This window comes from Trematosphaeria pertusa, assembly GCF_010094035.1.
Source record: "Trematosphaeria pertusa strain CBS 122368 unplaced genomic scaffold BU26scaffold_51, whole genome shotgun sequence".
Classification (NCBI taxonomy): domain Eukaryota; kingdom Fungi; phylum Ascomycota; class Dothideomycetes; order Pleosporales; family Trematosphaeriaceae; genus Trematosphaeria; species Trematosphaeria pertusa.
In genome coordinates this window covers 3,180-16,851 of record NW_022987262.1, presented here as the reverse complement: position 1 = coordinate 16,851, position 13,672 = coordinate 3,180, and the positions used below count along the sequence as shown (strand labels likewise).

At 42.5% G+C, this 13,672-nt stretch overlaps 3 protein-coding genes across 3 annotated transcripts; 1 reads left to right on the top strand and 2 right to left on the bottom strand.

The window, feature by feature from the left end:
* Positions 1 to 1,843: 1,843 nt before the first annotated feature.
* BU26DRAFT_411356 (Cloroperoxidase) lies at positions 1,844 to 2,738 on the bottom strand (the record flags this gene model as incomplete). Its single annotated transcript, XM_033822946.1, has 4 exons — positions 1,844 to 1,971; positions 2,049 to 2,403; positions 2,462 to 2,643; positions 2,693 to 2,738. Coding segments are annotated over 4 exons (711 nt in total), but the record flags the coding sequence as incomplete, so codon positions are not given.
* Positions 2,739 to 4,039: 1,301 nt separating this feature from the next.
* On the top strand, positions 4,040 to 5,003 carry BU26DRAFT_611837 (RTA1-domain-containing protein; the record flags this gene model as incomplete). Its single annotated transcript, XM_033836096.1, has 3 exons — positions 4,040 to 4,193; positions 4,241 to 4,750; positions 4,804 to 5,003. 3 exons carry the CDS (start codon positions 4,040 to 4,042, stop codon positions 5,001 to 5,003), a joined length of 864 nt encoding a protein of 287 aa, XP_033675181.1.
* A 488-nt stretch (positions 5,004 to 5,491) lies between these two features.
* BU26DRAFT_512450 (uncharacterized protein) lies at positions 5,492 to 6,478 on the bottom strand (the record flags this gene model as incomplete). Its single annotated transcript, XM_033827379.1, has 1 exon — positions 5,492 to 6,478. The coding sequence occupies one exon, from the start codon at positions 6,476 to 6,478 to the stop codon at positions 5,492 to 5,494; it is 987 nt and encodes a 328-aa protein (XP_033675180.1).
* Between the last annotated feature and the right edge of the window lie 7,194 nt (positions 6,479 to 13,672).

Genomic DNA, 13,672 nt, shown 5'->3' with positions numbered 1-13,672 from the left:
TGCCAGGTTTTTCGCGTATACGTCATCTCCCTCAGCAAGAGCGTTAGCGGCGATCTGGCAATACATGTGGATTTGTTGTTCATGTACCCGTCGTATATACAATTGGCTGACCATTTCGTCGACGATTTCGGCTGGCGTTTCTAGGAAGAGCTCTTGAAGCTCCTTGGCGGAGGCAGGGAGTGTAAACGAACCCGAGGCCGACGATAGCTCTGGTATTACCGAGCTCTGGCGGAGCCTTGCGAGCTTCTGGTCGAAGTCGTTGTCCTGATTCTCGTCGGTTATCGTGTCGTGTTGCCGAACGGGGTTTTCGCGATAGAAATATCGATCGGTATATCCTGCGGGCAGGTTCGCTGCCCTGGATTCGAGGACCGTCGGGGTGAAGGGGTATTGTGGGGCCAAGGTCCTGCCTCTGGATCGGCTTCGCGAGGGTTCTCCCATGGTGTTCGGATTTGTTCGGCTTTTCGATCGAGAAAGAAGCGAAGGGGGGAGGTATTTAGCTGCTGGCGGAGCAGCGGGTTGTCGGTTCTGCTAGCGGGGCAGAGAGATGGTTGGCTCTGCTGGCGGAGCAGAGGATTGTCGATTTTTCGTAATTCGTAAAAAGGGGGGGGGTTTCCGCACGTAGGAGTTCCGTAGAAGTCCTCCCGTACACAGAGCTCTCGATAGCTCTCTTCGGCTCGGTGCCGGTATCTTTCTGCCGCCAACTAGATCCGCTAGTGGTCTTATGCAGCGCTGAGGGGTGAGCGATCGATCGGTACGTTGATGGATCCTCGGGGTGAGCGACCAGGCTCTCGTAGCTCTGATCCTCGGTGTTGGCCGTTGGTAAACGCTCCTTGACGAGGCTACTCGGTTTGGCCAGATATTGTGCCGCCGTCTCCGGCCGAAGGGGTATTGACCTTTGGATAATGTGAGGGCTGGGTCCGCGGTCTCCACTGCTGTGAGCGCCCCTGGAACACCTAGCTGGGTAAGTCGGCTGCAGGCAGCACTGTCTCCACGAGCTGTAAGGATAAGGGGTGCTAGCAGGGTAGGTTGGGTCAAATTCAGCTATCCAAAGGTGAGGAGTAGAAGGCTGCTCCGAGAGGCTCTATATACAGAGGTGCCGAGCGCCAAGGCGCTAGGCTAGGTCACGTGGTAAGATCACGTGACCCGAGGTCATGTGACCTGAGGTAAATCCCAAACCAGACCGTCACATATCTCTTATTACGCTATATCTAGAAGAGCTAGCGCTATAGAAGTTTTCTAGAAACCTTTATTAACTTATAGGTACTATATACTATAAGTTTTATAGATTATTATAGAGATATAATAGTACTTACTAGAAGTAAACTAGATTTTTCTTAAAAGTTAGTTAAATACGTATAGCTTTTTAATTACGTAATATATCTTAGTATAATTTCTATAGTAGGTGTATATAGTATAGTTCTATCTATATTTAAACTTTTATAGAAAAATATTAAGGTTTCGCTTAGTTATTTAAGAAAAACCTGTTAATTTTCGTTGATTTTCCTTGCCAAGAAATCGTAGGGCGTTTGGTAGTGTAGGGCTTTCGGTAAAGTACGTTATTCTATAAGGTTTCGCCTAATATGTATAATAAATTCTATTTAGACTTAGTATTAAGTAATAAGTAGATAAGAAGCTTAACTCGTAATTAAGCTAGAAAGTAATAAATTAGTATATAAGTAAGTGTGGTGTATGATACATAGATGCATGCCCTTATCGATCGATATCCCGACGCGATATCGGTCGCGCACAGCCACATTACTAGCCGCATGTCACATGACCATCAGCCTCACCTTTCCAATCTGATACCCCAGCCTCATTGCACATCAGGGTACTACACCACATTGGGGCTAAATGTCAAAGGCACATCCGAAGGGCTTTGGGCAATAATCTCCTCCACAACGGTGCCCACATATTGCCCAATAGCAACTGAAGGGGGCCTCCATCCCAACACAACTGGAAACTGCTCGTTGCCTGCCAAATCAATATCAGTGCTATTGTTCATCGCGAGAAGCGGCTGGATGGCTGCCGATTAGACCGCAAGCACTTACGGAAAAAGAATTCGAACCAATCGCGTCTGGCGATAGGATTGTCCAAGTTGGGGTGTTCAGAAGGGCTGCTGAAAATGCTGAGCAACATGGCGTTTTCACCAACGATGACTGGAATGGATTTCTGGGTGATCTCGAACTCGGGATTGATGAGGCTCATGTCGTAAGCATGCCTGGCACGAGCATTGGCAAGGGAAGAGATGTTGATTGTCTCAGAGTCGCCGAAATAGCTCACGAGATTGTCGAAAGTCTCGGGGTCAAAGCGGTTGGAGGGATCAAAAAAGATGTCCTTGCGCGATAGGCTACCGTCGTGCTCGATGAAGCCGTGGGTGCGATGGAGCATATCCAGGTCAAAAAACTATAACGGGTACGATGTCAGTATCTCTCGTTGAGTAGCGAGCTATGCTCGTACTTACCGTGGCGTTGGGTGTAGGGTTCGAAGGCACGCCGGTAGTGAAAATATTGTCAGCGAAGGCGGGCAAGATATTCAGTGCTTCGCCGCATGCTCTCACGAATGATTCACGGGTGATGTTGCGTCCATTTCGAGGAACGAAGCCGTGATTTGCCAGTGTGTTCATCACAGGACATGGGGCACGAACTGGGACACGCTTAGCGTATATCTAACACTTACGACTGGAGACACTCACGATCACCTTGCCGGAGGGGCTCCCACATGAAATGCTGAGGAAACAGGGTTCCGTTGCAAGAGACGTTCGATTGCAACGAGGAGCGTGAAGAATAGGAGAGTGTCGCATAGTGAGGATATGCTGCCACACAAGCGCTGAGCGAAAATACGAACGCGGAAGGCTTCATTGTGTCCGGAAGGTAAATCGAAGAATTAGCCGTCAATTCCTGAGTAGACAAAGGAGTTTTGATACCTATGGTATCTGTCGAGAGGAAATCGTCCAGCGAGACCTTTATAGTATAACAGCCAAGCAAACTCGAAGCTACGAACCATGAGTTTAAATTGATCGGTGTGCGTGCATTCAGTCGTTGAGCTGGCATATCCCTTCTCTCTGAGTAAGCGATAGCACAGATCCCGAACTAAGAGCTGGGCCGTCACTGGTCTCATGGTTTCTCCATCCTTGCTTCTACAGCTGACATGGTGACGACTGGGTACATAGCGCTGTTGCACATATATTGCGAGTCGACGATTTCTAGACAGATCCGGCAGAAGCCAAATTGGATTAAAGCAAATAACATGGCCACGGCCTCTACTACAATGCAGCATTGACAGTTGTAGTCTTGAACAATATAGACTCAAATGTTTCAATCGTGCGAAACTCGCTAATTGACTATCAGCTTGACTGAACTTAATTATATTACACAAGAAATATCTAAGAGGCTGACAATGTTCAATCTTGAGGCCTTATGCTCTATCCTGGAGTATGCGAGTCCAACGCACCAAGACAATGGGGTTCGTTCCCGTTCCCGTTCCCGCTTACGTGCTCGTTTCCCTCTTCGTTCTCGTTCTCGTTTCCCTCTTCGTTCTCGTTCTCGTTCTCGTTTAGGTGCACGAGCCATCTTTGTGGTACCGGTATACGCCAAGACCCGAGACATCATTTCAAGCAGACTATGGATTTGTTGGCAATGCGCTAAACCTATTTCGGCGCCCAAACCACCCTAGATACCTTCTTTAGGCACACCGATGTCCCTCGCGACGATTGTAAAGAGCGTAGGCACAAACTTACTTGACACGTTCCAAGGTTGATGCTCTCCTTTCTCGCCCAGACACTACATAGCTGAAGTGGGTTCTGAGTATCAGTGCTTACGACTGATCTCGTTCGTTTAAGCGTGGCTTAGACACTTCTCACTGTTTTGTTGGCGCTTGCGAGAATAGTATTGACATGTTTGATACAGTTTCAACACATAAAATGGCCGACACCCTGACAGACAATACCATACACAGTTCAAGCAGATACATCACCTAAATATCTCCAAGACAATCATTCTGACCACTAATTCCGGTGCACCCGCTTCCCACACCCATCAATATGGCTGGAAAAGAAGAATACTACGACTATACTCCTTCGAAGGGAGCGGCCGTAGTCAGCCTGGTGATATTTGGGGCTTTGTTCGCATATCACGCCTTCAGGCTTTTCAGGACGCGAACATGGTTCTGTATCCCCTTCGCCATTGGTGCCATATGTAAAGTACTCACGGCTTCCTTCTCGGACCACTCTGACACTCTCCAGTTGAATTAATCGGCTACGGATGTCGCGCATACGGTAATTCCAAGCCAGACAGCAAACTGCCATACATCCTACAAGCGTTGCTCATCCTCCTCGCACCTATTCTGTTCGCCGCCTCCGTATATATGTTCCTGAGCCGTATAATTAGAGCAACGGGCCAGCTCGCAAGCTCTATCATCCGTCCAACCCGGCTCACGAAGATCTTTGTGGGTGGCGACGTACTCTGCTTCCTCATCCAGGCGGTCGGTGCAGCTATCTTGGCTGGTTCAGACTCAAAGAAGAGTTCTAATCTGGGCAAGGCCGTCATCCTCGTTGGATTGTTTCTTCAGATTGCTATATTCGGATTCTTTATTGTTGTGGGAATCGTCTTCCATATTAGGGCTGCACGGGTCTCTGGCGGGAAGTTGGTCGCGGCCGACTTCAACTGGGAGGGATATCTCCATCAGTTGTATGTGGTTAGCGTTCTGATTACCATCCGGAACGTTTTCCGTGTTATCGAATACGCTATGGGTGGTATGCGACATCTCAACCCCGACGAACCAAGTTCCAGCGCTGACAAGATTTAGAAGACGGATATCTCCTGGCGATCGAATGGCCTATCTATGTGTTCGACGCATTACTTATGGCCATCGTGCTAGCCATTTGCTGCAAATGGTATGTGCGTGACATTATCACTGTACATGTAGTTGCGCAGGAGGGTCAAGAAGACTTCGAGATGGGGAACCAGGACCTTCTGGAGCCCAAACACCAGGCTAGAAGGCACTGAGACAATGACTGACGAGCCTAACGCGCTCGTTGCTCGACATGGTAGCAGTTGAGGATCGGCTTAGTCGTTGTGGGACAGTCTGAAGTACTCTGTAGCCGTCATATTCCCTTGCTGTTTTCATTTCTGTCGTTTTGATTTAGTTAGTGTCCCTCGCACATACTCTTTGTTAGATGTTTTCTGTTCGATGGTGGGGTCGGTCATGGCTTTAGAAATGTAGATGAACTAGCTCAAGATTTAGCAATAAATATTCCAGCGAGCTAAAGCAACCACTATCTTAGAGGGATATAATGGTAGACATGCCCTCAATAGTTACTCCGCTGCCAAATGGGCCTTTAAGCAAGGGTTGCATATTCGCGCTAGATACGTCATCCTTTCCAGTGTCGGCTCCAGGGCTGTTGCGATTGTGAACGAACTTAAAATCCTGCGTTTTATATTAGGAAAGCGATGCTTAGAATAGAGAGATAAGATGCTCCGTAATAAGCACTTGCTCATTGATGCAAACCAACGTTTTCTCGGCACCATTTCGTAATGCTCATCCATTCATCCCCCCTTGGGTCAAGTGCACCCGCGATCTCGTCTACTAAACGCCGTCCGGAAAACTCAGCCCACCACATGCCGTCGGATCGGTCCAGAAGTACACCCCACTGCATGAAGATAGCTAGTGCAAGGCTATTACCGTTCTTCAAGGCCTCCAGAAATGTAGGCTTGACCGCGGCTATCCAGGAAACTACCAATCTTCCCCTGAGAGCGGCTTGCTCCAGCGTGTCGATGGCGTGGTCAAAGACGGGGCGCATTTGACCGCTGCTCTGCGCACTGATCAAGTGACGCATCTCTTCTCGAGGAAAGCAAAGCGACGGTGTGGAAAGCCTGATCTCAGCGTCGAGGATGCAGCTGAGTGGGCCTTCGCTGAGCCATTCCCGACTCACGTCGAGAATAGATTTGATGCCCTTCAGAAAGTCGACCAGTCTCAGCATCGCCTCCGCAGTGGATTGATTTTGCTGCTTGCATTTGCTCTGAAGTAAAGGCGACGCAATGGCGCATACCATAATGAGCATCGAGGAGATGAAGGCAGCATCACAATTTTCCCGAGAAAGAGCATCGAGAGAACTCCGCAGGCCGCTTACAGCTTGGTGCTGATAGTGCAGTGCTGCACTCAGGTACTCGTTAGCAATTTTGATGTCATCAGTCCGACTCGCGATTTGTAGCGATGTCAGCGCAAGAACGGCTTCCATAAGATATTCGTATCGCAAGGCTTCTTGGATGATATAGTCTCGCAGAGCATCGCCGACCTGTTTTGTGAAGCTGTTGCACGTACTCGAACACCAATGGTGCATGACTTTCAATTCCAAGAGCCTTCTTGTCCTCTGCGTAACTTCGTCATGAGTTGGTTTGCTTGCTCCGTGGGATCGTTTCGGCCTCCCACTAGTAGCTGTGCCGGCCGGAGTTGGTTCTATGATATTCTGGCCTGGTGGCATGACTGGACCACGGGAATGATAACACACTTCCTGTCACCGAACACATACTGAGCAGCAAGGGAGCTTTTCGTCGCATTTTACACGTCGTATGCGACACTGATTGCGGCCGTAGCGGGATTTCTTATGTGGACGCTTGATTGGCATTTATACCAACCAGTAAGATTGCGCGATGCCTTACACGGTGGCCGAGAGAAGGTAGGTTTTGGACTAGTTGAAGTAATTGGAAAGGTGGTTGGAAACCCAAGGGCTTTAAATACCGGTTATAGCGCCTCCGGTTTTAGCCCACAGTGTTGGGTGAGGAAACGGCGTACTTTTATTCGACTTGTAACTCCCGCAGATAGACGTAAAGGAGTGAGTAAATAGCTGATCGTCTAGAAGAACAATGTAAGTTCATTGAGCCTCTGGCCACAAGAGGCCAAGACAGGAGGCCATCGAACTCGGGATTGAAAGGGTGGCCTACGATTGGCCAGATCGTGACTGGATGCCAAGACATGCTACGGAATTTTGTTCTTGGCTGTTACGCGGCTGTCTAAGCCGTTGGGTACCCAAGCCGCTACGCGCAGGGATCATCGCTATCATCACCCTATCTTCAAGACACAGCGCGGGCCGTGATTGTTCAATTCCACGCAAGAAATCGCACGAAAGGGCTCGCTCTGCAGGTGGGTACCATAGGTACCAATGCAATGGCCACCGACCCAGTGCGCATAATACGCCGTGGCCTCGATAGTTAACACTAGTCGGCAACCCGCGAACAGCGACCGTGTCACAGGGGGTTGTTCTGGCCATGCTCTTGAATGCCATATAATTGGACTTGCAAATTCCCAAATGACGGACCAGCCACTAGTATTAGACTCTCCAAAACTTAATCCTATTCCAACTCCGGCAACCTTGACTTTGACGCCCACGGAAATTCTATCATCCGATTCCCTGGTTCCTCAAGCAGTTATGGCTGTATTTCCTCAGAGCACTGGATCCATTTGGATTCCCAAAGCAGTTTCACGCGCTATGCTCTTGCCTAGGGTTCTTCTGACTGCCACATTAAGAATCCCTTTACGTGCGAGAAACGGTGTTCCCTCCAATCCTGATTGCCTTAGCAGTTCAAGTCTTCGCGTGACAGCACCGGGGAAGCAGCGTTATCCAATCTGAGTTCATACCTCGTCAACTTCGTGTCCGACATTAATTATTCGATAAGGCGAATGTGAGGCGAATGTGAGGCTCGCACATTCCAATTCGGGCTCCTTCACTCACCATACCGTCCCTGCGTGACTTTGGTTCGTTCGGTCAATCGGTAAAGGCCGCCTAATCTGCTTGTGCTCCACTGAAACCATGATTTAGCGCCATCCTCTTGACTTGTGAGGGTCAGAACCGTCTAATAACACCTAGTTGTCCTCCATTTCGTATGAATCCTACGGCGTTGCTGGGTCTGAATAATGCCGTTATTAAGCAATCCGGTCGGGTACCGTAGCTCCGTCGGGCACGCTCGCATGAAGTCGCCCACTCAATCAACTACTAGAGAGCAAAGCTGTCCAATCCTGTTGTTGCATTTGTCGCCGATGCCACAACCGCCAACGCTGAGCCATGTTCGCATGAAATTCTGCGCCGCACTACTGACCCGTTGAGGCCAGCACTGTCTCACCGTAGCTTAGCTCCACCCTTTTGTGAAAGGCCGACGCCTCTAATCACAACCGTTGCTTTCTACTCAGAATAGATCATCCGATCCTATAGCTATCCGTCGATTGCGTCTGCATGAATTCATCACCTTCAATCAGCTTCCATATACCGGACGTGTCCAACCCTGTCCCAATATATGCTGTCCAGGTTGGGTCCACATGACCTGGCTCCAGGTCGGTCATGCCGGCGCGAGCACATCCCTGAGTCTTATCTGGAGCTCAACTCCACCCTGCGCCATCCTGCTGGCCCGTCGACGCTGACAGTGTCTCGCCAAACTTCAGCTCCGTCGGCGGAAGCCAGCGCTCTCCAATCATAACCGTTGTTCTCTGCTTGATATGGATCCTCCACCTCTCGCTCGGCCCAAATAAAACCTTAATTCGCTAACCCGCCGCTGTCCTTTGCTGACTACGTGCCTGGACTTTGCCGTCGCTCCGCCGGAGGCTGTCGCTCAGCTATTATGGCAGATAGAGTGGGCCGATGGCGGTTTTCTGTCAAGGGGCTCGCCTTGAGTCACCTGTAAGAACCGAGGGATTCAATTCTTGGCCAACGGCATCATTGGGTTCACTTTGGCGTTAGAGCCCTTCTGCTTCGCGGTTGCGCTAGGTGCGAGGGAGCGTAGGAAACGATCTGTGCTAAACTATCTAGCCGTTAGTAGGAAATTCACGAGAGAACTAAACACTAACGTACTTCACCACCGAACGCCCTACACCACTACTGAGCTGCCTCGCGTAACGCCCGGGCCCGCGTGACACCCGATTTTCGGATGCCACCACCTACAACTTTTAAAGCTGTAGAGCCTTATATATATCGTAAAATCGCTAGATTTTTTAGTAGAGTAGTTGTAGAAGCTTAGAGACTCTATTAAGAGTAATAACTAGTTTAAATAGCGCTCTAGAAGCTTAATTTTTCTTGTACGCGAGAACCTAGCCGCTATTAGAGCTACATTAACTATTAATTAAAAATTAACCTTAACTTTCTAAGTAACTTGTAGAGAAGCCTTTAAGGCTTTCTTCTTACTCTTTTTAGACTTCTTAAGATTTCTTTTAAGTTGTTACTCTACTTATAAAGTATACTTTACCTTCTTACGTTTAGTAGCCTTCGCGCTCTACTCTTAAAGGTAGATTTCTTTTACTAACGCTCTTAACATACTTTACTATCGAACTAGTTACTCTATTAAATAACCTACAATTTCTTAGCAATATAAGAGCTAGCTCTGCAGTCTCTACTACTATACGTGCGCTCTAGAATACCTAGCTAGGTAAGTTAATTACGAGTAATATAGTCTCTACAAGCTATAAGAATAAGAGCGATAAGTAGAGTAGGTTAGGTTAAATTTAGCTATCTAAAGGTAAGAAGTAGAAGAATACTCTAAAAGGCTCTATATACAGAGGTACTAAGCGCTAAGACGCTAGACTAGGTTACGTAATAAAATTACGTAACCTAAGGTTATATAACTCTAGGTAAATCTCTAAACTAGACTATTATATTACCCTCTCTTATAGAGAAAGCTTGTCTCTAAGCTCTAAAATACGCCTTCTAGGTCTTTCTTCTTCTAAAACTCTTGCGTTATACTCTTAACTATTTCTTTTAGCTTATAGTAAGTATATTTATATTAGTTTTAAACTAGAAGCGCTTTTATAGCTACTACCTTCTCTCTAGAAAGAAAAAGGCTTGTTTTCGCGTTAGTAGAGCGGCTTTCTTACTAGCTCTCTTCTTAAACGATGCTATAAGCTTAGTAGAGTTCTAAATTACTTAGCGGCGCCTTTACGTTACTCTTACGTCTTCTACTCTTATAGGTTTTAAATTCTCTACTATCTTCTCTAGAGTCTTCTCTTTTTTATACGCTTTAATCTAAGCATCTAATTATAATAGCGGCTCTAGCTTATCTAGGTATACTACGTAAAAGTCTCTTACCTTATAGAAAGCGTTAATAAAGCCTATAGTATTATACTAGGTAGAGTTAGAATTATAAGTAATCTATATAGCGCGGTATTAAAGGTAATTTTAATAAAGATAGCTATCTAGAATTTTATATATAGACTATTCTAGATTACTATTAACTTTAATAGGTAGCTACTTAGGCTCTACCTACTCTAGTAATAGCTCTAAGGCTTTTTATAACTAATTAGTATAAAAGACGTTATATATACGTATATACGCAGGTAGCTAGAGCTAGAAAAAGTAACCTTTTATAGTAATAATTAGGTAAGAGCTATATATCTATTAATCTAGCTTTATACTAGACTAATCTATTAAAAAGCTATAAGGTTTAATATAGATAAGATTACCTATAGCAAAATTAGATTCTTAGCGTTTTTTATTTACTTAGAGCGCCTACCTAGCTTACGCTTTTGTAATATTATCTTATATAATTTTAGTAGCTTTTTTTATAGTGTTATATTACTTCTTAGTAAAATTCTAAGCTTTCTAGCGTAAGAGATACTTACGTAGAGTAGAGGCTTTTACTATATACTTCTTCTAATTCTAGTAGTATACTAGCTAATATTTAAACTTAATTTTATATACTATTAGTTCTATAGTTTTATATAGTAACGTAGCTTATACCTAATCTATATAGAGTAGAAGGTCTAACTAATTATTCTAGTAGTAGTTAACAAATAGACGTAGACACTAATTAAGATATTAATTAATAATCTCTATATTTCTATTAGCTTGCGAGTAGTACGTAGTAGAGAGCTTCTACTTAATTTCTATAAGCTAATAGAGCTTATCTATAAAAGTAGAGGTAAACTATAGGCTATAATCTAATATAATAGACCTAGAAGAACTATATATACGCTAGATATATTAGTAATATAGCTCTACTATACGTTAAGCTATAATTTTCTTATAGTAAAGTAGAGAGAAGCTTTACTTACTTAGCTAATCTATAATAACGTACACGTAGTTAAATTCTTTCTTATTAGAGAGGAAGCTTTTAAAATCTATAGAGACGTTCTACTATACTTTCTTAGAGATAGGTAGAGGCTTTAGAAAACCTAGCGTCTTATTCTATAGAGTATAGCTCTAGTAGTAAGCCTTATATACTACTATATACGTATTAACGTCTTTTTATATACCTAGCTAGTAATATTAATCTTATAGTAACTAGGTAGTTTTCTAGCGCTCTAGATAGGTAGTTACCTAAGTAGTATACACGGCGCGTATTAAATACGTTTATAGATAGTTAATAGTAGAAACTATTAATTAATTCTAATAGGTTAATAAGCCGTCTTCTATTTTCTAGGTAGAGCCTAACATAGTAGCTTTTTCTTAAGCTAGCTATAGAGAGTTATCTAATTAGTTAGCTATAATAATCTAATTAATTATAGTATATAGATTCTTAGTAGAGAGTACCTCTATAAACGTATTAGCGGCGGTAATTTCCGCAGCACTGCTAGCTAATTCCTAGACTACTAGAACTAATAACTTACCTAATAATTGCTTAATAGCTAAGAGGCTAATTTGCTTCTTGCTTAGAAAAGCTCTTGTACAGGTAGTATAATTTCTTCTTCTTTTAAGTCTTAAGCTCTTCTTACTTTTATAATAACGCGTCTGCTACTATATTAGCTAAACCTAGTTAATAGGTAAGCTTAAGGTTATAGTTAGTAATATTATTTACCTAGTAGACCTGCCTAGTAGTAAGTTTTTACTTAGTAGTAAAGTACTCTAAGGCTTAGTAGTTAGTTAATACTATAAAAGGTTCTAGATCTTATAAGCTAATTAGCTAGCTCCTCTACTTCTATATACTAAGAATAACTACTAGTATTTCTTTGTTATAAATACTATAGTTTATCTAGGTAGTATTTATTATCTTACTAAAGAAAGCTACTAGTCTCTAGATACTATCTTCTTAAAGTTATAAAAGAACTCTAGTAACTATACTATCTAATACGTTTATTTCTACTCTTATATAGTAATAGAGAGAGTAATAAGCTAGTATAGTATTAGATAGTATAAGATTCTTAACCTACTAAAATACTATAAGCTTAATTTCTCTAAAGGCATGCTATACTCTCTATTTTAGTAGCTTAGTAAGAGAGTGGACAATCTAGCCGTAATTCTTTAAGAAGGCTTAGTAGAAATTATAGAAACCTAGAAATAATTAAAGGCTCTTAAGAGTTATAGGTACAAGCTAATTCTAGATAGTAGTAACCTTCTTAGAGTTCTTCTAGATTCTATTAGTGCTTATAATTAATTCTAGAAACTTAGTGCTTTTAATAGTAAATTTAGATTTCTTAATATCTACCTATAACCTAGCTTTATATAATTAATTAAGTATCTAGGCGATATAGACTTTATACTTAAGTAAATCCTCTAAATAAATAAGAATATTATTAATATATACTATATAGAAATTATCTAGCAAGCTATATAATACCTTATTAATATATTACTAAAAGGTAGTAGAGCTATTATAGAGACTAAAGAGTAGAACTTAATACTTATAGTTACTATACTACGTATAAAAAGACGTTAGGTTCTCTACTAACTTATTAAGCTAGATTTAGTAGAAAGCTTATCTTACGTCTAACTTAGTAAAGACCTTAGCGCGTAATAGGCGTGTAAGCGTTTTCTAGATAAGAGAGATAGAATAGACGTCTTTTTTTATAATAGCGTTAAGCTTTTAATAGTTAACGTAGAACCTCTATTCTCTATCTAGTTTTTTAGTAAATAGAACTAGTAACGCGTATAACGTATTACTATAGATAATAAAGCTATAATAAAGGTAGTTCTCTAGGTAATCTTATACTAACTATAGATACTCTAGTAATATACTATAAAGAGAACTATTTATTAAGATATTTTTTACTATAAGCTTAATATTATAATCTACACTCTCTCTATATAGTAGTAGAGTATTAGAATTCTTTTTTAAGAGATAGGCTATAGTTACGCTAGTATATTCTAGAAATAGAAGCTTTTTAGCAACTAGTTAGTAGAGTTTCTTCTCTAAATTAGCGACTAGAGTTTTCTTTCTATTAGTAATAAGCTAATTAACCTTATAGATACTAAGGTGCCTAATTATAGTATCTTTTTAACGCGCGTTAATTATAAAGGTAGCTACGCTAATTATATTAACGTTAAGTCTAGCCTTTAAGTATATTTCTTATAAAATAGGTAGCTTTTTTAGCTTATAGGGTAACCTAGCAGATAGGTTAAGATTCTTAAGCTATCTATCTATTTTACGCAGGTTTTCTTAAAGCTTCTAGCGTTGCGATTCTCTCTTCTCTTATTATATTACTCTTAGCTTTTCTACTACTAATATTAGGGCGTCGCGGTAATTAGTATTAGCTTAGTAAGCTACTTAAGCTTTAGTAGTAGATTAAGAGGATTATGTAGGGATAAACGCGTTGCGTTTATAATTAATTAATTAATTAGTGTTTAGCTATATTAGTGCGCGCTACTTATAGTTAACCTAAACGTTAACTTCTTTAAGTAGCTTATAACTAATTATTATATTATAGTAGCTAGTATTATAATATATAAAGTAGGTACGTATTTAGTAGCTTTCTAGTACTA